This window comes from Bos grunniens, chromosome 12 (assembly GCF_055505025.1).
Source record: "Bos grunniens cultivar Pamir isolate PY7600 chromosome 12, Bosgru_T2T1.0, whole genome shotgun sequence".
NCBI classification, from domain to species: Eukaryota; Metazoa; Chordata; class Mammalia; order Artiodactyla; family Bovidae; genus Bos; species Bos grunniens.
This window is the reverse complement of record NC_141176.1, coordinates 74,458,522-74,484,749: the sequence shown is the minus strand read 5'-3', so window position 1 is coordinate 74,484,749 and position 26,228 is coordinate 74,458,522. Positions and strand designations below refer to the sequence as shown.

At 41.6% G+C, this 26,228-nt stretch overlaps 1 protein-coding gene across 1 annotated transcript in view; it reads right to left on the bottom strand.

Moving 5' to 3' along the window:
* LOC147361910 (ATP-binding cassette sub-family C member 4-like) overlaps positions 1–26,228 on the bottom strand; it is a 173,905-nt gene that overhangs the window by 136,126 nt on the left and 11,551 nt on the right. Inside the window, 5 exon segments of the mRNA XM_086330240.1 lie at positions 203–452; positions 1,794–1,919; positions 3,041–3,204; positions 5,538–5,627; positions 9,958–10,182. Of these exon segments, the coding sequence (XP_086186366.1) occupies positions 203–452; positions 1,794–1,919; positions 3,041–3,204; positions 5,538–5,627; positions 9,958–10,182 (855 nt within the window).

The window sequence follows — 26,228 nt, the reverse complement described above, 5'->3', positions numbered from 1 at the left end:
TGGTCCTAAACAAGCATGGATCTTACAGTACTTTTAACTCACTTTACCTAAGAAAAGAGGGGAATACATACATTTTGGAAAGACTGCCAACTTGGCACTGAAAGAGTTAAATCTCACATAACTGGCACACAGTGACACCACATAAAAGAGGTATTTTAGGTAAAATCTGCCTATAACTTAAAAAAGTTATTTTTCACTAAACCTTGATTCTTTGGATGCTGACGATGGCCTCGGACACCTTCTCGATGGCCATGGGGAAGTACAGGGTGCTTGAGAAACGAAGAGCCTCGAACAGCGTCACCACCACAAACACTTGGCTGGCTGAGATCAGGTTGTCAAGGAGCTCATTGGTGATGAAGGTGAAAAAAATCATGATTTTGCTCACAGTGAAAAATGATGCCAAATTCATGCCTCTAAGGTAGGAACTTTTCAGAATCTTGGAAATTTCCTTACTGTAAAAATAAAATAGGACAAAGGTTTTATAAGAAGCATCAGCATACAAGACATGAATTCAGTGCCCTGTGTAAGTGGCCCCTTTCTAAGGAATGGACACAGATTGAGATAAACCATCCCTCACATCATGGAGACATTAGCATAGTGCACACTCAGGGGTCTGGCCAACACCAGGACCACACACTTCATCCCCACTTCACTCTTTCAAGTAAGAGGTTTTCTGTCACAATTTCAAACATTTTTGGGTCAATCCAACGGGGTCTGAACATTCATTCAACAAATTTTCATAATCACAAATCTGTGCCAGGCTCCTCACAGAAAGACACTGCCGGTCCCCTCCAGGCGCTCATGAACTTATGGGCGAAGAGAACTAGCAACCATAAAATTAGGAGACAATAGACAGAGATGGTCATCACAGCCCCCAAGGGAGCCCAGAGCTGGAATACGTAACTCGGAGCAGTGGAGTCAGGGCAAGTCACACACACGTGGACCCTGAAGATGAGCTGGAGTCAGTCAGGCTTTGAGGCCAGAGTAGAAGGAAGATGGGCTCTGCAAAGGTGCAAAGTGAGAGGTGACAAGGTGGGGTCAGAGAAATGCTCACCAGGTATTTAAATGAAAGATGGAAAAACAGTCTAAAAACATGAAGCAGAACAAAAGGGACAGTATTTTCATAGCTCCATTTGAATTGAATAATAGTGATTCATGAGCTTTCATGGTGGTAAAGAATCCACCTCCAACGCAGGAGACACAGGTTCAATCGCTGGGTCTGTAAGATCCTCTGGAGGAGGAAATGGCAACCCACTCCAGTATTCCTGCCTGGGAAGTCCCATGGCCAGAGAAGCCTGGCGAGCTACAGTCCATGGGGTCACAAGGAGTCAGATCCGGCTGAGCGACTAAGCATAGCAACAACAAACAATAGTGATTCATACGGTTTGGTTCAATACAAGTATACCAACTCTGTATAATCTTTCTGATTATCAGCCATCATCATAAATTACAATTTTAGTTTGAATGTCATTGTTTCAAATACTATGTTAAAAGCATTGCTTATTGGGATTTGAGGTATTAAGAACTACTTAGAATTTAATTTCTATATAAGTAAGAAGCATATATATATTTTTTTCCTTTGAAAACATGGCAAATGAAAGAACAGGTTAAATGATATCTCCACTATTCTTAACCCTACTGCAACATGTAAGGGATGCAGTGAATAGTTAGTATTTAAGTTCAACTTAATGTGAAGATGAATTTAAATACTTCTTTGGTAAGACATCTAAAGTCCAATAGAATAGGAAATAAAGCATGAGAATATGGAATGATATCTATATATATAGACTTACCTTCTCAGTCTGGTAATATGATCTATAAATAACTTTTCCCAAGCATTCATTTTTATTGTTCTGATGCCAGTTATGACTTCACTCATAGTCCTGATCCTCTTGTCTGTGAGAGCAGTGGTCTTACTCCTGAGGGGACAGACGTGAGATGAGCCTTAGTGACCACAGCCCAACTTTCCTCAGCAGCAGCAGCAGGAGTGGGCATGGGGGTGGGGCTAGGAATAAAATTATTCTCTACTGCCCTTTGGCACTTAGAACACAGGCAGGTCCTACTCAAAGTACAAATGGAGAAAAAGGCTTCAACTAGGAAGTCAACCATTCAGTCCATTTCAAGAAGTAACTTGGAGAATGTGCAGCATCGGCTAAGAAAGATCTGAAATGTGTCAGATACAAACCATCTGCTCAAAGAGGTCACGGTCAGGTAGGGAGGCAGAAAGACACCCAGGAAGACAGAGTATTTGCTGTAATAAAATAGGAGAGACGTTCTGGGGAGCAGAAAAGATGGGGCTGTTAATTCCACCAGGAAAGGAGAACAAGAAGAGCTTCAGGGACATGGTAGCACTGGAACAGGGCCTTGAAAGATAGGGAGTATCTCTCTCTCCAGCAAAGAAAAGAAAGGAAATTCCAAATAAAAAAGACACCAAGCACAGAACTGCACACACACAACAAACACAAGAACTCAGTGAGCTTCAAATAGCACAACATCTCATCACCTGACAACCACCCACCTCCAACCCTCTGGGACCTGCTTCAATCTAACTTAGCACTAGAAGGCTCTTCACCACCAGCCATCTTTCTGTCACATGTGCTGCTGTGACTGTGGGGCTTCATAAAGACACAATGGAGATCAGCCTGTCCCTGGGGGTGCTTATAACTAAATGGAAACATGAATAAATACCTGAAAGGCTCCAACACAAGAATAACAAAAATATATGCAGTAAGAAATGGGGCTACAAGATTATTACTATTTACCAATATTTAAATAACTTGGACATGGGTAGATTCTGCTGAAGGACACTCTACTTTTTCAGACACGGTGCCAACCCAGTGAATGCCTTTCCTGTTCCGGTTTCAGGATCAGCCTTCAGTTTAAGGCTGGAGCCTCCACTGGCTAAGCCTGTAGGGTCTACAACTCACACAAAGAAGAGACTAGAGAAGGCATTTGTCTTGTTTTTGAACAAAAGCATCAAGCAGACTGTCGATGTTACCAATTACATATTATCAATTTTTAAAAGAAGTGTTTCTCTTACCGGAGTGATGAAAACAACTTCCCGAAGCAGCTTTGCAAAAGCAGAAGAATAATGAGAACCGCCATCCCAGCAAGACATGATATTCCTATTTCCATCCAGAGCAGGACGGTCACTGCAATAGCCTGCAGTGGCCCCACCCACAGATAGTGCAAGAACATTGTTACCTTAAAAGAGAAAGACAAAGCCTTCTTCAGTTGAGTTCAGTTCAGTCTTTCAGTCCTGTCCGACTCTTTGTGACCCCATGAACTGCACCACAATAGGCCTCCCTGTAAATTACTAACTCCTGGAGTTTACCCAAATTCATGTCCATTGAGTCGGTGATGCCATCCAACCATCTCATCCTCTGTCATCCCCTTCTCCTCCTGCCTTCAATCATTCCCAGCATCAGGGTCTTTTCAAATGAGTAAGCTCTTCACATCAGGTGGCCAAAGTATTGGAGTTTCAGCTTCAACATCAGTCCTTCCAATGAACACCCAGGACTGATCTCCTTTAGGATGGACTGGTTGGACCTCCTTGCAGTCCAAGGGACTCTCAAGAGTCTTCTCCAACACCACAGTTCAAAAGCATTAATTATTCGGCACTCAGCTTTCTTTATATTCCAACTCTCACATCCATACATGACTACTGGAAAAACCATAGCCTTGACTAGACAGACCTTTGTTGATAAAGTAATGTCTCTGCTTTTTAATCTGCTCTCTAGGTTGGTCATAACTTTCCTTCCAAGGAGTAAGCATCTTTTAATTTTATGGCTCCAGTCACCATCTGCAGTGATTTTGGACCCCACAAAAATAAAATCAGCCACTGTATTTGCCATGAAGTGATGAGACTGGATACCATGATCTTAGTTTTCTGAATGTTGAGTTTTAAGCCAACTTTTTCACTCTCCTCTTTCACTTTCATCAAGAGGCTCTTTAGTTCTTCTTCACTTTCTGCCATAAGGGTGGTATCATCTGCATATCTGAGGTTATTGATATTTCTCTCGGCAATCTTGATTCCAGCTTGTGCTTCTTCCAGCCCAGCGTTTCTCATGATGTACTCTGCATATAAGTTAAATAAGCAGGCTGACAATATACAGCCTTGATGTATTCCTTTTCCTATTTGGAACCAGTCCGTTGTTCCATGTCCAGTTCTAACTGTTGCTTCCTGACCTGCATACTGGTTTCTCAAGAGGCATGTCAGGTGGTCTGGTATTCACATCTCTTTCAGAATTTTCCACAATTTATTGTGATCCACACAGTCAAAGGCTTTGGCATAGTCAATAAAGCAGAAATAGATGTTTTTCTGGAACTCTCTTGCTTTTTCCATGATCCAGCAGATGTTGGCAATTTGAGCTTTTTTCCTCTGCCTTTTCTAAAACCAGCTTGAACATCTGGAATTTCACAGTTCATGTATTGCTGAAGCCTGGCTTACAGAATTTTGAGCATTACTTTACTAGCGTGTGAGATGAGTGCAATTGTGCAGTAGTTTGACCATTCTTTAGCATAGCCTCTCTTTGGGATGGTATAAAAGCCACTAAGGACAGAATATAAAGACAATATGCTCTGAAGGAACAGACAGAAACCTAAATAGAAATGATCTCACTGGGTTTTTAACATGCTAAAGCAGAAATCCAAGTGTCAACCCCAGATGACACTGTTTCAGGCAGCACAGGGCTGACTTCAGGGATGTCCCAGGAGAATCAGACCACCAGCAATGAAGAAAGATGTGGATTTTGACTACAAAACAGATGAGCTTAGGGCTTCTCCAAATGCTCTCCATCTCAGAGTTTAACCCCCATCTCCCCTGGGCTCCCCAGCATCCCAGGAAAGCCTGTATTATGGTACCTACTGCTCTCTCCAGTAATTACTTGTGTATTTACCTCCCTAATAGACTGTGGCTTCTATAGAGCAGAAACTAAGCTTTATTCATCCCTGAAAGTGAGTAGGGGCCTTGCTTCATGTTTGATGAATGAATACTGGAAAGAGAAGTGTCTACTACAACACAGATCTGACCAACAGCTACGATGTTCTGGGCCATGTGATCTATGCTTAAGGTCAGGGGAAAAAAGAGTGTGTGGGGACAGCAGAGAGGAGATTGTGTCTGGGGACCACCCACTTGAAGGCTCCCTATGCAGCAGGCACTGAACAGGGTGCAGGGGAAAAAACAATCCCTGACTACCAGGCCTTCATCACCTAGAGGAGGAGGAAGACAGTTCAGTAACACCTACACCACGTGCCAAGAAGGGCTGCTCCAGGAGGACCCCTTAGGACACTAACCAAGCTGGGCAAGAACACTGCTGCTATTTATTATCAGAAAAACAAAACTCTCACTTATGAAACAATACATATAATTACATCGAATTTGCACACTGAGAAGTGAAATTTGGATAAATAGAACCTTTGTCTTACATCCTCAACAGAACCCTGGCTGACACCAAACCCTGGCACCTGGCACCCCAATAAGCTGAACCCAGTGAGAAGAATAGGAAATAAAAGAGGATCCCTCAGGGGCAGCTTACCTGGTCAAACCTGCTCACATCGTTGGACAGCAGGTTGACTATCTGGCCTGTGGTGGTCTTCCCCATGGCTGAGCTACTCAGGCGAAGGGCCTGAAATGAGAGAGGGAGACAGAGATCCAGATTCCTAAGGTGATGCCAAGTCATCTTAGAACATAACACAATGGAACATGTGTTCCAGGGGTCTTGAGTGGTGTCATCAGGAGCAGGATGACCCCTGACAGCAGGGCTCTAGGGACCCTTGTTCAGCTTCTAACTCCTCAGTGTGGTGGCAGCCCCAACCACAAGAACAGCAAAGGGAGGAGCAGGAGGTAAAAGCAAAATCCACCCCCTGTTTCAGTGAACTTGCAGCTGTCTGAAGGTTAAAGGGTGTAGGTTTAGACTTAGGAGTCAACTAAGTAATTTTTAGCCAATTGGATGAGACTGGGAGAGGTTGCCTTAGGAAAGAAATTTGGAGACTTGGATTCAATCATTCATCCTGTGGGTGACAATATTTAAACACTTTGGGCTTAGTTTCCTCATTCTGAAATGAGCAAGTATAATGTTCAAAACACTGTTCCTGTGAGGAAACTGTGGTCTTGATGCCATTCTGCTGATTTTACAAAATACACAACCTGTGTTGCTCAATCCCTTTTTAGTAAGAAAAATGCCCTAGAGATCTGAGGAAGCTTAAAAGACACCAGGAGCTGCTTCAACAGACCACCAACTAGAGCCACTGATCCAAACAAAATGTCATACTTCATAAGAAACTTTTTCTTTACTCCTCAAGTAAAGAAGAAAACAATGATCAAGTGAGAGGGTAAAATGATATAACCACAATGGAAGAGAATATGGAAGTTCCTCAAAAATTGAACATGACATTAGCATAAATACAGCAATTATACTACTAAGGATACACTCAAGAAAACTAAAAACACAACCTTGAACAGACAATTAGTACACTCATATTCGCAGCAGCAATGTTCACAATAGCTAAAAGGTGGAAACAACTGTCCATTGACAGATGAGCAAACACACAGAATGTTGCATAGGCCTATAAGGGAAGACTATTGAGCCTTAAAAAGGAATTAAATTCTGACACCTGCCACAACATGGATGAACCTTGAAGACATCAGGCTACAGAACATAAGCCTCACACAAAACGACAAACGCTGTATGATTCCACTTACATAAAGTACTGAAGTACTCAAATTCACAGAGATAAGAAGTAGAATGGTGCTGGGTGCGGGGAGAGGGGTTGGGGAGTTAGTGTTTAATGGATGCAGAGGTTCAGTTTGGGAAAAAGAAAAAGTTCCAGAGATGAATAATGGTGATGGCTGCACAACAATGTGGGTGTACCTAATGTCACTAAATGCTGTACTTAAAAGGAGTGAAAATGGTCAACTTTACACTGGGTGTATTTTACCACCACCACCACAACAAAAACAATGATCAAAAGCCAAAGGTAATTTTACCAAAGCTGTGGAAATGTATCAATCAATAAATGGCAAGTCATTTTTTTTTTTAATGCTTGAAAATTGTAGGGACAAAAATGACAATCTTCAAGGATTGATTCATGAGAGAAAGATTAAAATTACATAGTATTTATAGCTTTGCCAAAAAATGACTTGCAAGTAATGGTAAATATTTACAGTGACTGAGATTAATTATTTAATGGGAGAAAATTAGATAAAAATAAGCTAATTTGTTCTCCAATTATTTTTAGTGAGCTAAAACATAATGTATCTACTCCAACTCCCAACTGTAGAGAACAACATTGCTTTATTTTTTTTTTTTAATTTTTCATGTTTTATTTCTTTTTTTTTTTTTTTAATTACCCTGTGTACGAGACAGCAAAAGAGACACTGATGTATAGAACAGTCTTATGGACTCTTTGGGAGAGGGAGAGGGTGGGAAGATTTGGGAGAATGGCATTGAAACATGTATAATATCATGTATGAAACGAGTTGCCAGTCCAGGTTCGATGCACGATACTGGATGCTTGGGGCTAGTGCACTGGGACAACCCAGAGGGATGGTATGGGGAGGCAGGAGGGAGGAGGGTTCAGGATGGGGAACACATGTATATCTGTGGTGGATTCATTTTGATATTCGGCAAAACTAATACAATTATGTAAAGTTTAAAAATAAAATAAAATTGGCAAGTCATTTTTATATATGATACCTCCTTCAGAATCATTCAAAATTCAGCTGCAAAGAGCACGAAATGCTGAATGGGCCATTTTAGGAGTGGAATATGTGCAGCCTTAGAGACCTCCTGGAGACCTGCCCCAGCCTGGAATCCATGGTCAGAACAAACTATGGCTACGGGCTTAGCAGCCATTCCATTTCTAATGCCCAATCTGATTCCTCCCCAGGACCAGGGATCAGGAGGTGGGGCCTGAGCATGAACCACAGAAGTTCAGAGGGGCCTTTCAGAGCTGCTCGGCAGCACCAGCTGTGCCCTAAAGAATCAGCCCACCTGTAACCTGAAAAGAAGTGTCTTGTTTCTGCACCCCAGCAGGACTCTAGATGCAAGGCTGTGCATGAGGAAATTTGTCTTTTGCAGGTTTCTGGAATTTCAAGTTATGTCTATGTTATAATTCCCATAATTCCTGACTTCATATAAAGCCAACATTTAGGTAAAATCAAGGCAGTAAATGAACTTCTTGGGAGATAGTTACATTCACATAAGCCAATGTGCCAGGTCAGATCACATTTCCCAAAGGCAAGATTCCAAAGTATGGTGGGAAGAGGAAGAAACACAGGTAGACAATGGCTCACCTGTGCAGCCAAGAGTGAGCTTTCAGTAAACCATCACCTCACATCTAACTTAAGGTTTCACAACACAGTTTGGGTAAAATTTCACAACTATTATGAGAGTTAAATATGATCTGGAAAGACAAACGTTTAGCCAATTTGTGAGGAAATCTGAGTATCCATCTCCTAAATGGTTAAAGATGCAACAGAATAACAAAGATGATGATAAATGACAGTGAAGACCTCTGACTGCAGTATGCAGGCACAGTTGCAATTTCCACATCACCCAGAAGGAAAGCAGCTCAGATGCTGTTGTCAAACAAGACAGTGAGATGCCAGGTCCCCAGTTTCACACAATCCTGAAAAGTACAAGACTCTGCTCAAGGAAAGATGAGGAAAAGACATCTCACTTTCTGCTGAAAAAAGTATTCTGAAGAAGCAGAAGCTCTAGATAAGCAGCAACCAAGTAAAAGAAGCAATATTTTCAATTTAAGCTGCTTGGTTTTATCTTTCAATGAGGACTTTATCTATTAATAAAAATTGCGTATGTTTAAGGTTACATGATACTTTGGTATAAATACACACTGGGAAATGATTACTGTAGTAAAACCACTTAAAGTATTCACTACCTAATATAGTTATCCTATTTAACACGTGTGGTGAGAACATTTAAGATCTACTCTCTTTGAAAATTTCAAGGATACAATACAGTCAAATAAAGATTTTTTTAAAACTGTCTAAGGCAAAGACATATCCAGGATCAAGTTTATACAGAGCCCTTCAGCTCTTGACACTGATATGTCTGTGGCAATACCTTTGTAAAGATACCTGAAAGCCTTACTCTTTTTACACTAGTTTAGACAAGGGTAAACTATGGAATAATTTCATGGGGTTCCTCAATACAAAATCACTAAACACATTAAATCAGTTCTTATTAAAACTGCTACAATGCATACTAAGAATAAAAGGAAATATTGTATTAAAATAATTTAAATGAAGAGCAACAAATTCTCTCTAGAATTCATAAAACAATGTAAAATTTAAAGTTTCATCTCAAATATCCTATTTTCTTTCATACCATTAACAAAAATTATCTATAAAATATAAGGAGTGAGTCTATATGAAGCATGAATTCTCTTTATATTTTTCCCTAGCAAACATAATTATATTGAATATAATTAGATGGGTCTTTTAAAGTTAAAATCAGTCCCTTTATCAAATACATTCTCTGCTCTTAGATGTAGTTTTATAGATCCAATCTCTGAAGCTCACTTTTAAATACAAATTTGATGTACCTGAAGGTATTAATGAACGACCACAAAAAATTTCCATAAACAGCACTATGGGATTTGGGCATGAAGACACTGAAAATCAACTTGATATTTTTCATACTTATTCTTGAATATTAATTTAATATTTTACAGTACAAATTTAGTGGTTATTATGTGACAGCCTGTGGCCAGAAGTGCCAAGGACAGCCCACACTTGATCTCAAAAGAAAACTTTTCATTATGTATTGGTAAAGTTTGCTTCAACAACAACAAACTTGGCTTGATGCAAAAACAAACTTCTCTAGGAAGGTGTAAACACTCCCAGTTACAAAATTTGTAATTTACAGAGAACTTTCCCTAAATGCCCCTGAGGATTTAGGGGAGGTACACACCGTGGTACCGAGTGACACTCACCTTGCGGTAGATCATATGGCACAGGGCTACTCTCAGCCTCATCCCCACACGCTGCATGTGGTAGAAGTACAAGTGGTGCAGAACGGCCCACACCAGCACGCAGGCGCTCAGTGCTGCCGCATAGCCGTAGGCTTCATGCAAAGCGGCAGAATCATTGGGATCATAGTTTTCAACATAACTAATCATTTTCCCCAAAAATATGGGTTGAACTACTCTGGTGCCTTCCTAAAAGAAAAGAAAAAAGTCTTAATTAGAAATGTCAGTTTTTCTTTATACAAGATTTACTTTTATCATTAGCATGTTTAAAATACATTTTGACAAAATGCTACATTTGTGACTAATTTAAAACTATGCAGATTTATTATCTCATATAAGACAAGCAGGCAACAGTTTAACCTTAAGGCAAAATTTTCCATTCAAACATAGTAAAGCCTTAGTACATTGTGCTTAGCACACCGTGGATGCTCAACAAATATCACAAACAGGCTCAATACCAACTGAGCCTTAAGATGAATAAAGAAAAAGGTGGCAGAAGAAGAGGAAGAAATCTGCTTCCACAGGAACAAGCCTGCTGGCAGCCTGCCCCTGTCCCCCATACTCTCAATATCCCAGCCCAATAGAAAGTCAATGTGGTTCACATATGGGAGACACGCTTTCATCACCTTCTTCATGAATCCTTATGAACCGAGACACTGGCACAAACACATCCACCCTTTTCTACCCCAAACTCCACATGTAGATCCAGAGAATGGAAACTGGCTTTGGCAGGAGTACCACAAAGAAACCAGGTTTGGCAGCTCTGCAGGCTCTCAGCTCCTGAGAGCACTGCCTCACTACGCCTCTACCCTCTAGAAGTTGGAATGTTCCTTGGAGTAAAAAACTAAACATGGTGGAGGCCAAGCTAAAAATTCATGTCTCTGTAGTTCTTGATCCACCATCTACTGAAGTTGGTGGTTTGGAAGAAATGTTACCAATCCTCTCTTCCCCAAGGCCTAAACCAATTGACTCAGGGTGCACTGAGGCTTCCACCCTGAGTAAGACTTAGGGAAAGCAAGTTTCTTTCCCAAAGAAAAAGGCAAAGGAATGGCAACACCTACCCACCCTGCCAAACAGCCACTCCACCTCACAACCTATTTCCTCTCTCTAGTCACCCCTTGAAGGTCCCTTTCTTCCTAGGTCCCCTTTTTCACCATCAAGGAAAATCATTCAACAAATCCAAGTTACCAAAACTAAACATCTTGGGCCACAATATCATTTCCTCCACAGACTTCTCAAAAGACAAAATGTTAAAAGTTTGGAAGTCTTTCAGGAACAGGGCTTTTCCTTTTTTTGGCAATCCCACATTACTAACACAGACAGAGTACGCTTTGCTTACCTGACAGGTATGCTTTGATAGCTCTCTTCTATCTGTCTGAAGCTGAGGAACACACACACAAGAGGAGGGAAGGCAAATCCATAACACCAAATACCAAAAAACAAGCATTTTCTGCTCAGCCAACCAGTGCTTGATCAGTATATTTATCAAAAGATGTCCCCGTCCCTCATATGGGGGTCTCATTAAACCTTAACATTCCTGTCTTGTTCTATACAAATGGACACATGCACACACACACATTAACAGGCTGCACCAACTGCCTCTCCCTCCACGAAGTCATGGAGATTCTCATCTACTATAGAGGATAAAGGGAACACTATTTAGTTGAAGAAGTGTAAGTAAGATGACCAGAACTGAGTAAAATGTAACTGATACATTTCCACCATGTCCTGTCATCCATCCCAAGAGGCACAGAGAGCTCTTGGAAGAGTCCTTCACACAGTGGATTGTCAAACACACTGTTTACAGTTTCCTGAGATGGAAATGTGGAAGCCACACAGAGAAGCAAGAACATCAAACTGTACACACAGGCAATCCCAGCCACCAAGGGCAGTCCAGTGCTGGAGCCACAAACCACCAGAAGCCCAGCAGTAATATCTGCCATCCAAAACTTTCCTGAAACTTATGATTCTATTTGGGAAACACTGTTACCTGTTACTCAGCTCTGCATTTGAGCCTAACATCCTTGTAATTACGAGAGATATAAGAGTAGTAGCACTCACCAAAGATAATATGGATAAATTCAAAATCCAGCAAACAGGAGTGTAAATAAAGGCAGGTCATTACTGCCTAAGCACATCTGGAGTTTTTCACTGAGAAACAATATTTAATAACCTAGTTGAGGGACTTCCTTGGTGGTCCTTTAGCTAAGACTCCACAGCCCCAATGTAGGGAAACTTGGTTTGATCCCTGGTCAGGGAAGTAGATCCCACACGCAGAAACTAAGACTCGGCACAGCCAAATAAATAAATATTAATAAAACAGGACCAAAAAACAGTTGGAGAAATAGCCTCATTAAGATATAATGCCACTTCATGGCTCATATCTTCTACTCATCTATTAATTCTTTTTATTCTTGATAATGATTATTATTTAATTGGAATAGAAAATTTCTTATCTTTCAAAAGATAACAAAAGATTTCAAACATGAACTGTTACTGATGCAATTTGAGGGGAGAGTCATTTATTATTTTGGGACTTTCTCCAATGGTTCAATGGTAAGGAATCCATCTCAATGCAGGAGTCACAGGAAATCCAGGTTTAATCTCTGAGTTGAGAAGATCCTCTGAGGAGGAAATGGCAACCCACTCCAGGATTCTTGCCAGGATAATCTCATGGACAGAAAAGCCTGATGGGCTACAGTCCCTGGGGTCACAAAGAGTCAGACACAACTGAGTGACTGAGCACACATACACAACTTTGCCTCCAGCAAGGAGCAGTCACGGCAATTCAGAGTATTGATGAAAAGTGTAATGCACAAGGAATTTCCATTCTGGCATAAGTTGCAACTATGGAAAACAGAAAATTGATATTATGCTCCATATGAAAAATAGCAGCAAGTAAAAAACAATTTTCCAGTAATTTATCTCAAAAAAAAAAAAAAATAGAAAGCAAAATAACGAATAACACAAAATTGTGAAAACAAAACCCCAAGTACATATAGGGAATAAGAAGACACATATTAAATATGATTCTTCAAAGCCTCCAGAACACACAGGGCAGAAGTGACTGAGTCCATCAAAGGTAGACTGAGTAAATCCATCCCCTCCACACACAAGGAAAGGTTAGAGATGGAGAGCCGGAGAGCTGGCAGCAGCACTTGTAATCTGTGAGTGTTTCCATTTCTGACATTTGGTAAAACTGCCTGAGGCAAACCAGGCAAAAGTTTGTCCAGCTACCAGAAGATTAACTCCTGCATATGCTCAATGCTCTAGTCCAAGTATTAACTCCAAATGAAACAGTGGTGTGAATCCCAAGGATATACTGAATTACAGAAGACTGCTTGCCTTGGAGAGTCTCTCAGAGAGGCAAGGAGTGGCTGTGGCTCACTCTGGAGACACATACACTGGTGGCAGCCATTCCCGGGAGCTGCCCCCACCACATGCATACTGGTATGGGCATACACCACCAAGGAATTCTCTCATCTGTATGTTCCTGATTCTCACTGTCAACTAAAAAGAAATAAAACAACTGAGAAAATATTCATTATCAATCATGAAGCTAACCAAATTAAAACTTTCTTGATAAGCAGGAACAAGGTCAAACACTTTCCCTTAAACCTTTCCTCTCTGACATCAATCTATTACCACACGTATATTCTTTCTACAAATCAATTGAGAATATAGTTCTCATTGTTTCATAAGAATTCTCCACATCTCTGAAATCATAAAGGATCTTTAAAAGAGCTGAATTTAAAACTGCAACATCCATTATTCAGGATTATCTGAGAGTCTGAGTCTCTGAAGCAGACTTTTTATTTTGGCTACACCCTGTGGCATGCAGAATCTTAGTTTCCAGTCCAGAGATCAAAAACCCTCAAATCTGCATTGGGGGCATGGAGTCTTAACCACCAGCCTGCCAGGGAAGCTTGTGGTAGCCATTTCTTGATAGAGTCCTTGGTATTCAGCCTCCTGAAAGCACCTGATATTGGGTCCCACCTTTTGCTTCTTAGGATAACTTCTTGCAGTTTCGGTTAGAAACTAGAACTTCTGCAGTGGATAGAATTCCTCCTCCAAGTTAAGGTACTTGAAACATTTCTCACCCAATTTCCCCACATCTCATTCATGGAAACAAAAACACAAAAATAGAAGAAAGCTAACAAAGAAAAACACTTGAGTGAAACATACAAGCAGAAAAGAGTGAGCTTGTAGGGAAAAACTGAATAGGCAGTTAATCTTTAGAACTGGGGGAGTTCTAAAGTAGAGTTGAGAAAAATCCAGAGATGAGGAGAAAAAGCAGTGAATCTGCGAAATCATAACCACCAGCATTCTAGATATCTTAGCCTTCACTCATCTTTTACACAGTTGTCTTCATCCTGACTCCCCCTTAGCATCGCCTGAGTGGGCATAAGGGCACTCTGATGCCTGAGGTCCAGCCTTCAGAAACTGGTTTAGGTTCAACTGATTAGGGTGGAGCCTGAAGATTCCTCTCCCTGGGAGAGTCTAGATGCAGAAACTAACCCCATGTAAGCATCTGCTAACCTCCACTCTTGCACTGTCTTGGCATGAAGGAGTTACACTAATCACAAAGAGTTTTAACCAGAGTCCCATGACACATTTCATGCTTCCAGAAAAATCCTTATAAACCCAAGTCCAGAGATTACAGTATTGAAATTGAAAATTTTTATTCTGCACAGTAGGAAAACTAAAATTTCAGATAAAACTATAGGGAGGGGGGGATGATTTGGGAGAATGGCATTATAACATGTGTAATATCATATAAGAAACGAATCGCCAGTCCAGGTTCGACACAGGATACAGGAATCTTGGGGCTGGTGCACTGGGATGACCTAGAGGGATGGTATGAGGAGGAAGGTGGGAGGGGGTTCAGGATGGGGAACACATGTACACCCATGGCAGATGCATGTTGATGTATGGCAAAACCAATACAATATTGTAAAGTAAAAAATAATAATAATAATTTAAAAATTAAAAAAACACATTAATAAAAAGGTGAGTCAAAATTAGCTGGAGAGTTATCTCTAAAAGGAGAAGGAGAATTAGAATAGAGCTAACAAGGATATCAGCCTTCTTTAAAAGTAGCCTTGTCTTGATTTTGGAATCATGAAAACATTATGCTACGCTATGCTATGCTAAGTCACTTCAGTCGTGTCCCACTCTGTGCGACCCCACAGACGGCAGCCCAACAGGCTCCCCCGTCCCTGGGATTCTCCAGGCAAGAACACTGGAGTGGGTTGCCATTTCCTTATCCAATGCATGAAAGTGAAAGTGAAGTAGCTCAGTTGTGTCCGACCCTCAGCGACCCCATGGACTGCAGCCCTCCAGGCTCCTCCATCCATGGGATTTTCCAGGCAAGAGTACTGGAGTGGGGTGCCATTGCCTTCTCTGATGAAAACATTATACAGAATTATAATTATAAAAGAACTATTTGTTTAAACAGCAATTCCTAAGATTTCAGAGTAAATTTAAATAAAAGTACCTAAATATCTACCCATCCTGTTGGTTCAAAGAGACATACAGAAAAGAACTATCAAAAGTGGTTTTAAGAGGGAGGCGCCAAGATGGCGGAGGAGTAGGACGGGGAAAACACTTTCTCCCCCACAAATTCATCAAAAGAGCATTTAAACGTCGAGTAAATTCCACAAAACAACTTCTGAATGCCAGCAGGGGACATCAGGCACCCAGAAAAGCAACCCAACTCTTTGAAAGGAGGTAGGAAAAAATATTAAAGACAATAAAAGAGACAAAAGAGGGAGGGACAGAGTTCCATCCCGGGAAGGGAGTCTTAAAAAGAGAGAAGTTTCCAAACACTAGGAAACCTTCTCACTGCCGAATCCGTGCCGAGCTTTGGAAGCACAGAGGGTAACATAACAGGGAGAAAAAATAAATAATTAAAACTCGCAGATTGCGAGCCCTACGGTAACTCCCCCAGCGGAGAAGCAGCGCAGACGCCTGCATCCGCCATTAGCAAGCGGGGGCTGGGCAGGGAGGCGCGGCGTGGGCTGCATCGCTGAGAGTGGGAGTCTGGCCTGAATACCCTGAGCACTATCTGAGCGAAATAATTTGGGCTAGCAAACCAGACTGTGGGATATCTACCATGCGAAAAGCCGGCCCTAACCTAGGACACCACCAGCCCGCGCACGGAGCAAAGAACTGAACAGAGATAGCCGGCTGCGGACCTTCCCCCTCCGGTGACAGGCAGCCAGAGCCGGAGGGGGGCAATCGCAGCCCCAGAGAGACATTATCTATAAAACTGGCTTCTTTGCTAACTAAAATTTATTGGGGGTCTGGACGGTCAACATCTGCCTGAGAAGGTGCGCCGGTTTTACACCCAGATAACCGAGTGGCGGGGAGGCGATAAGTCGCAGCATTGGCACTCGCCAAACACCTCATCACCTGAGCTGCTCGGAACTGGAAAGAGCACAAAACGCAGGCCCAACTGAGTCTGCGCCTCTGAGGACTACCTGAGTGCCTGAACCTGAGAGGCTTGGACCTGGGAGGTGCATGCAACCCAGGGCCAGCCTCGGATTGTTCCCGGCGGAACAACCTAGAGCCCAAGCAGTGTGGGCAGGGAGGCTACACGCGCCGTGAGTGGGGGCAGACCCAGTGTGGCTGAGGCACTGCGGGCACACGCCAGTGTCATTTGTTTGCAGCATCCCTCCCTCCCTCCCCACAGCGTGACTGAACAAAGAGAAGAAACACAGCTCCACCCACCAGAACACCAACACAAGCTTCCCTAACCAGGAAACCTTGACAAGCCACCTGTACAAACCCACACACAGCGAGGAAACGCCACAATAAAGAGAACTCCACAAACTGCCAGAATACAGAAAGGACTCCCAAACTCAGCAATTTAAACAAGATGAAGAGACAGAGGAATACCCAGCAGATAAAGGAACAGGATAAATGCTCACCAAACCAAACAAAAGAGGAAGAGATAGGGAATCTACCTGATAAAGAATTCCAAATAATGATAGTGAAATTGATCCAAAATCTTGAAATTAAAATGGAATCACAGATAAATAGCCTGGAGACAAGGATTGAGAAGATGCAAGAAAGGTTTAACAAGGACCTAGAAGAAATAAAAAAGAGTCAATGTATAATGAATAATGCAATAAATGAAATTAAAAACACTCTGGAGGCAACAAATAGTAGAATAACAGAGGTAGAAGATAGGATTAGTGAATTAGAAGATAGAATGGTAGAAATAAATGAATCAGAGAGGATAAAAGAAAAACAAATTAAAAGAAATGAGGACAATCTCAGAGACCTCCAGGACAATATTAAACGCTACAACATTCGAATCATAGGGGTTCCAGAAGAAGAAGACAAAAAGAAAGACCATGAGAAAATACTTGAGGAGATAATACTTGAAAACTTCCCTAAAATGGGGAAGGAAATAATCACCCAACTCCAAGAAACCCAGAGAGTCCCAAACAGGATAAACCCAAGGAGAAACACCCCAAGACACATATTAATCAAATTAACAAAGATCAAACACAAAGAACAAATATTAAAAGCAGCAAGGGAAAAACAACAAATAACACACAAGGGAATTCCCATACGGATAACAGCTGATCTTTCAATAGAAACTCTTCAAGCCAGGAGGGAATGGCAAGACATACTTAAAATGATGAAAGAAAATAACCTACAGCCCAGATTATTGTACCCAGCAAGGATCTCATTCAAGTATGAAGGAGAAATCAAAAGCTTTTCAGACAAGCAAAAGCTGAGAGAATTCTGCACCACCAAACCAGCTCTCCAACAAATACTAAAGGATATTCTCTAGACAGGAAACACAAAAATGGTGTATAAACTCGAACCCAAAACAATAAAGTAAATGGCAACGGGATCATACTTATCAGTAATTACCTTAAACGTAAATGGGTTGAATGCCCCAATCAAAAGACAAAGACTGGCTGAATGGATACAAAAACAAGACCCCTACATATGTTGTCTACAAGAGACCCACCTCAAAACAGGGGACACATACAGACTGAAAGTGAAGGGCTGGAAAAAGATTTTCCATGCAAATAGGGACCAAAAGAAAGCAGGAGTCACAATACTCGTATCAGAGAAATTAGACTTTAAAACAAAGGCTGTGAAAAGAGACAAAGAAAGTCACTACATAATGATCAAAGGATCAATCCAAGAAGAAGATATAACAATTATAAATATATATGCACCCAACATGGGAGCACCACAGTACGTAAGACAAATGCTAACAAGTATGAAAGGAGAAATTAACAATAACACAATAATAGTGGGAGACTTTAATACCCCACTCACACCTATGGATAGATCAACTAAACAGAAAATTAACAAGGAAACACAAACTTTAAATGATACAATAGACCAGTTAGACCTAATTGATAGCTATAGGACATTTCATCCCAAAACAATGAATTTCACCTTTTTCTTAAGCGCACATGGAACCTTCTCCAGGATAGATCACATCCTGGGCCATAAAGCTAGTCTTGGTAAATTCAAAAAAATAGAAATCATTCCAAGCATCTTTTCTGGCCACAATGCAGTAAGATTAGATCTCAATTACAGGAGAAAAACTATTAAAAATTCCAACATATGGAGGCTGAACAACACGCTGCTGAATAACCAACAAATCACAGAAGAAATCAAAAAATAAATCAAAATTTGCATAGAAACGAATGAAAATGAAAACACAACAACCCAAAACCTGTGGGACACGGTAAAAGCAGTCCTAAGGGGAAAGTTCATAGCAATACAGGCACACCTCAAGAAACAAGAAAAAAGTCAAATAAATAACCTAACTCTACACCTAAAGCAACTAGAAAAGGAAGAAATGAAGAATCCCAGGGTTAGTAGGAGGAAAGAAATCTTAAAAATTAGAGCAGAAATAAATGCAAAAGAAACAAAAGAGACCATAGCAAAAATCAACAAAACCAAAAGCTGGTTCTTTGAAAGGATAAATAAAATTGACAAACCATTAGCCAGACTCATCAAGAAACAAAGGGAGAAAAATCAAATCAATAAAATTAGAAATGAAAATGGAGAGATCACAGCAGACAACACAAATACAAAGGATCATAAGAGACTACTATCAACAATTATATGCCAATAAAATGGACAACTTGGAAAATGGACAAATTCTTAGAAAAGTACAACTTCCCAAAACTGGACCAGGAAGAAATAGAAAACCTTAACAGACCCATCACAAGCACGGAAATTGAAACTGGAATCAAGAATCTTCCAGCAAACAAAAGCCCAGGTCCAGACGGCTTCACAGCTGAATTCTACCAAAAAATTTAGAGAACAGCTAACACCTATCCTGCTCAAACTCGTCCAAAAAATTGCAGAGGAAGGTAAACTTCCAAACTCATTCTATGAGGCCACCATCACCCTAATACCAAAACCTGACAAAGATCCCACAAAAAAAGAAAACTACAGGCCAATATCACTGATGAACATAGATGCAAAAATCCTTAACAAAATTCTAGCAATCAGAATCCAACAACACATTAAAAAGATCATACACCATGACCAAGTGGGCTTTATCCCAAGGATGCAAGGATTCTTCAATATCCACAAATCAATCAATGTAATACACCACATTAACAAAATGAAAAATAAAAACCAAAAAAAAAAAAAAAAGTGGTTTTAAACAAAACAATTTGAAAACACATTCTCTGCATGATACACCCACGTGAAGTTAGTATGAACTGCCAAAAAATAAATCTTATTATGTTTTCAGAAGTCACATTATAAGGTAAAACAAATGAATAATTATGCTTATATCACTGAGAACTGGGCTTAGACATGGGACAAAGAGAATAGATGATGGGAGAAAAGAGATACAGATGTAAGCACAATAAGATGAAGTAAAAACATTAATGTCCTGTATCTGATTTGGATTGGAAACACTCATATAAACATATTTGTTTACCTTAAAAATGTATTCTAACTTGGTCTAATGAAAAAAAGCCAAGAAACAATAACCAAGAGCAATAAGCCCCTCTAGCATCCAGACTATAGTCTTTAAATACCATTTTACACTAAAAGAAGACAGGGCTGCTTGGAGAAATGGATGATTCCAGGGCTGAGCAAATGCTGTACAAAATGAATTAGAAACATCCTGTCACACCAAAAACCAAAACCAAAACAAACAAACAAAAAGACATTAAAAAACAAAACAAAACAAACAAACAAAAAAACTAGCCAAGACTTCTAGAGTATGTGCAAAAGACTTAGAACCCAACCTGATATACTCTCACTGCCCAAATATGGCCAAAGGTTGACACAAGCATAACAAATAAAATGGACTGAAACAGATCAGAAATGCTTAAATCTATGAGCTCAAACTGACATTCACAAAACCAAACCAAATAAACAACTATGAAAACTCACTAGCCCCTCTCCTCACTGGAGGAGAACCAATTCCCCATTTTTAAAACAGGTTTTAAAAACAGAAAAAAATGATTTTCCCCTACTCTCCCTATAAACACTATATTTCAGCATTAAACAAAGAGCTTAGAACATCCCTACTTTGCAACTCTTAATAGGAAAAGGAATAAGTCAAGGCTGTATATTATCACCCTGCTTATTTAACTTATATGCAGAGTACATCATGTGAAACGCTGGACTGGAAGAAACACAAGCTGGAATCAAGATTGCCGGGAGAAATATCAATAACCTCAGATATGCAGATGACACCACCCTTGTGGCAGAAAGTGAAGAGGAACTCAAAAGCATCTTGATGAAAGTGAAAGAGGAGAGTGAAAAAGTTGGCTTAAAGCTCAACATTCAGAAAACGAAAATCATGGCATCCGGTCCCATCACTTCATAGGAAATAGATGGGGAAACAATGGAAACAGTGTCAGACTTTATTTTTTTGGCTCCAAAATCACTGCAGATGGTGACTGCAGCCATGAAATTAAAAGACGCTTACTCCTTGGAAGGAAAGTTATGACCAACCTAGATAGCATATTCAAAAGCAGAGACATTACTTTGCCAACAAAGGTCCGTCTAGTCAAGGCTATGGTTTTTCCTGTGGTCATGTATGGATGTGAGAGTTGGACTGTGAAGAACGCTGAGTGCCGAAGAATTTATGCTTTTGAACTGTAGTGTTGGAGAAGACTCTTGAGAGTCCCTTGGACTGCAAGGAGACCCAAACAGTCCATTCTGAAGGAGATCAGCCCTGGGATTTCTTTGGAAGGAATGATGCTAAAGCTGAAACTCCACTACTTGGGCCACCTCATGCCAAAAGCTGACTCATTGGAAAAGACTCTGATGCTGGGAGGGATTGAGGGCAGGAGGAGAAGGGGACGACAGAGGATGAGATGGCTGGATGGCATCACTGACTGGATGGACATGACTCTGAGTGAACTCCGGGAATTGGTGATGGACAGGGAGGCCTGGCGTGCTGTCAGACATGACTGAGCAACTGAACTGAACTGAACTGAACAAGGATCATGAATAGCTCCAACATCACACACACACACACACACACACACACACACACACATACACACACACACAAAAGATGTTATGTACCTTATAAGGGAGATATACAACCCTACCTCCTACATAGACAAAAGGGGTGAAGAAAATCCAAATGAGCTGTATCAAACTTCTAGACCTAAACACCTACCTAAGGTGCCAGAGGAACAAGTTAATTGACACAGGGGGAGATGCAATCAGCCAAATCCAGGCTGTGGGAATCTCTACAGGACAAACAACCTAGAGGCTCAGGGTGAAGGGGAACAGAAAGCCAATCTGAATAACCTGTGTCAGCCAAGTGTACCTTATTTAATACTGCTTCCAACAGAAGAGGGGAAAAAGACAACTGTGAGCACTGGCTAGATACTAATGATATTAAAGTTAATATTTATGCATAAAACAATAAACTGAAAGTGAAGTCGCTCAGTTGTGTCCAACTCTTTGAGACCCCATGCACTGTAGCCTACCATGTTCCTCCCACCACGGGATTTTCCAGGCAAGAATACTGGAGTGGGTTGCCATTTTCTTTTCCAAGAAATCTTCCCAACCAGGGGATTGAACCTGGGTCTCATGTATTGTAGGCAGACGGTTTACCATCTGAGACACCAGGAAATCTATAAAAATAATATTTATGCTAAATATGTTTAGTGGGGGGAGATTCCACATCTTTTAAAGATACATACTAAAATATTTATGGATAAAAATGATTTGATGTCTTGGAACTTCTTTAAAATAATCTTGGGAATTGAGGGTGAGTTTCAGATGAATCAAGACTGCTCATTATGGCAATTATTGAAGCTGACTTAGGGTGACATAGGGGCTTCTTTCCCTTTACCCTTCTGAGTTCTTAGCTGAGGATCCCTGTAATAAATGACAGAATAACAAGAGAAAATAAAACAGAAGTTTATTAACATGTGTATTTCTGATACACATGCAAAATATCAAGAAAAACTGAGTAACTCCCTGAGATAGCCCAAGCCACCCCCTTAAATGCCATCTCCCCCTAAAGACAAAAGAAAAGGTGATGGAATGCCAATGAGAGGTTAGCAGGAGAAGCAGCTTAAACTACAGCAGGGTTGGATTTGTTATGCAGATTTCATCCTTCTTGAAGACTGTCCTTCAACAGGATTCTGCTATGATTTAGAGCCATCCTTCCTTTTCTGTACAGAGAGGGAGACACCTTTACAAATGGAGATTTCCTTTATCAGTGTAAATGTCCCTCAGAAGAATAACTTCTACTCAGTCTTCAGAGTTTCGCCTGTGTTTATTTCTGAAAAACACAATCAACTCACAGCAATCTTTCTGCCAGAGAGCCCTATTCTGGAGTGACACGTTGTGTTATCTTTTCATTCTATTCTATTTTTGTATTTTTGAAATGTTCTTAAAAATCTACAGGAAATTAAAATGGAAGGAAAAAAAAAAAAAACTATAGAAATCACGTGACAGAGAAAAGGAGCTCCTCTTGGCTCTGAGCCTCAGTGGAGGCTGTGGGAGGAGAGGACAGGACACAGAGAACACGGGTCTAGCAGTCAGAGCACCGTGCCTCAGAGACCAGGTCGGCCACCTGCGAGTCACATGACCCCAAGCCTATCGTGTGCCCTCCTGGGCCTCTAGGTCTTTATCTGTGAAAATACCAGCCGTGCCTCCCTCGGAGGAATCCTAGGACACCTAAAGGAGCTACAACAGCTCAGAGTGCTGTGAAACCACCATAAAAACAAGGGCTTTTCATCACTTTTATTATTAGAAGTCCAGTAAGAGACTTACTCTATTCTTAATGGCAGAGGCTGGATTCACAAAGGCTTGGAAAAATTGTTCCTCACAAGAGACCACAGTGGAACAAGAAGGCATGTGTAAAACCAAATTTTCTAGACTATAAGGTTTCACTTCTATCCAGATTGCTACAATTTTTAACCATTATGAGTGCAATCTTTCAAAAAGAGTCTCCTACTTCCCTGACTACAGAAAGAAAATGGATTGAAGGGGGTGGAGGAAACAAGCGAAATAGGTGTGGGAACTTAAGAGGTACAAACTCCAAATTATAAAATAAGTAAAAGGGGATTGGAGGCAAAAAATAAATATATAAAAATTTAAAAAATAAATAAATCATGGAATTATACAACATAGGAAATATATTCAATAATATTGGAATAATTTTGCATGGTGACAATTGGTAACTACACTTATCATGTACTGTATAAAATATTAAATCACTAATGATGTATATCAGAAACTATTATAACATTATAAGCTAATCATACTTCAATTTGAAAAAATTCTTTTAATTTTACATTAAAGACTTACATATGCTTAGAAAAAGAAAAGAAGGTGGATATAAAACCCTAATTTATAACTCAAGGTCATCACTGTGGATATTACTAACACCTAATGGCTAATGGCTAACGCTATGCTCTCAGAAACCAGCAGGGCGCACACAGCAGGTCTGCTCCGCAGGTCCCCTTCTGCTTGGCTCAAGGCCCCCTCCTCCTCTCCCACTGTGTGGTCCTCAGTGGTTGCTCTCAGCCCACAGTATCTTTGCCACCAGCAGCCACTCCTCAGCATCCTGGGTTGAGCAAAGTGAGGGACACATGGAAGAAAGGATTAGGAAATAAATGCAAAGACCACTCAGCTCTTAGGGAACCAGCGTGAGTCGAGGCACAAAGCCCACTGTGGGATGCAGAGGATTCTGTTTACTTCCTGTTCATCAGCTGAGTTCCAGAGTGAAGATTTACACACACATAGGCTTCCTACAGTCTCCACCTGAACCAGAGACCATCAGCAAAAGTGGCTTCAAACAAAGACCAAGTGACCGGACAAGGCTGGGTTACTTCTAAGGGTCCTGGGAAGAGGACATAACTTCCGGCCACACCTCCCCTCTCAGGGGAAGGGACTGGGTGAACCCACTCTGGCTTTCTGAGGTCACCCCACTTACACACCAGCAATGGAGACCTCACCTCTCAGAGAGAAGCGCTGATGACCTGGGGAGGTGGTCTCTGTGACTCAGGCCCAGGCAGAGGCTTCAGGCTCCTCCTCTCTACACTGAGGGCCCCGGGCAGGTGGGGACCTGTCCTCTCCACCCACAGTACCTGTGGAGGTGCACACAGGGGCCAGGGGTGCTGGGAGCTCTCTGGCTATTCCGTTCTAATTAGGGGTGACCGGCAAGTGCTCCACAGCCTGGTACTTGTTTCTCTGAGAGGAAGAGATACTCCTCAGTTCTCACAAAACAGTCCATGGAATTCTCCAGGCCAGAATACTGGAGTGGGTAGCCTTTCCCTTGTCCAGGGGATCTTCCCAACCCTGGGATCAAACCCAGGTCTCCTTCATTTCAGGCAGATTCCTTACCAGCTGAGCCACAAGGGAAGCCCTTCTCATAGAACAGAAGTTTTCATATCTCAAAATCCTAAAACCCTAAAAGCCTCACCCTGGACTGGCATCACCCTGCTTTCTCCCACTGGTGCCGCCAGGAGTACCTGGGAGGCCCTGCTCATGCTGTGGGTGGAAAGAGCACACTGCTTGGGATCATGGATGATCCACGGGGCATTCTGTGCATCTGAGGGATTAAAAGAGGGCTAGAGATCAAAAAGGAAATATATTTGCGTTTTAGAAGATCCTGAGCTGAGTTTAGATCTTCCACCATCTAAAATATAAAGAAAACCAAGCAGTATAGATTGATCACAACACGGGAAGTTGCTTCATAAAATCAATTATTTAACTAACTAGCACTGCTTCTAGTGCCAGTAGTACTGCCACACAGATGAGCCCCTACATTTACATTCTCTACTCCCCACTTCTCCACCATGACCACCCAGCGACCAACCTCCTGAAAGGGCCCAGGGCTCTTCCAGTTCCATCTTATGCAGCCCTAGGCCTGGCCTTCCTGGATCCCCAACAGGAAGTATTACTTGGGCTGGACAACTTTGAAATCAACACTTCCAGCACCACAGTGGTGAGGATTCTGTCTCAGGAAGAACCCCAGATCCTGCGGCCTCTCCCTCTATGTCCGCTTCTCCCATGAGCTGCCACAGCCAAGATCCAGGACTCATATTAGAATGGGATCCATCCAAGGCTTAGTGACCCCACTCAAGGGGCTAACAGCCCAGAACACCAAGAAATACCAGCAGCTTAGTTCAAACCCAGCCACATGGGCTCTGCTTTAAGACCCACTTGACTTTAAGACTCTTTAGCATCTGTTACCAAAGAGAAACTAGAGAACCAGGGACAATAGAGAAAGATCTGCTCCAGGATATGATCCAACATTAAACCCTGAGGGCACTCATCCAATCAGGCACCTGGCATGAGCCATAGGCAGACACCAAGGCCCCAGGGTTTCCTGATAAGCAAAATTCATGAAAGCTCTGCTGTGTGAGGTCAGGAAATCCTGCACAAACAGGCCACACCAGCTTGCCACCTGTGTATTTCAAACAGAGACTTACTGTGGCTATGTCAAAATACCATCAATGGGACAGCTGCACACAGGAGAAAGAAGGACTGGGGCAGCCTGACGGGCTCCTACTCCCTGTCCCACCCCTTGTCCTTCACAAGACACTGCAGTACCTAAGTGGTCAGTGCCCTCTCAAAGGTGGCACACTGCCCCACACACCTGTCCTACCCTCTGGCACAATGGCCAATCCTCTTCTAACATCAGTGACAACTCCATCCCCCAGGACCACTCAGTCACCTGGGAGCTGATAGATTCTCTGTCTCTCCAGTTGTGTGGGGTTGACTTCACCTGTCCAGCTGCCCAC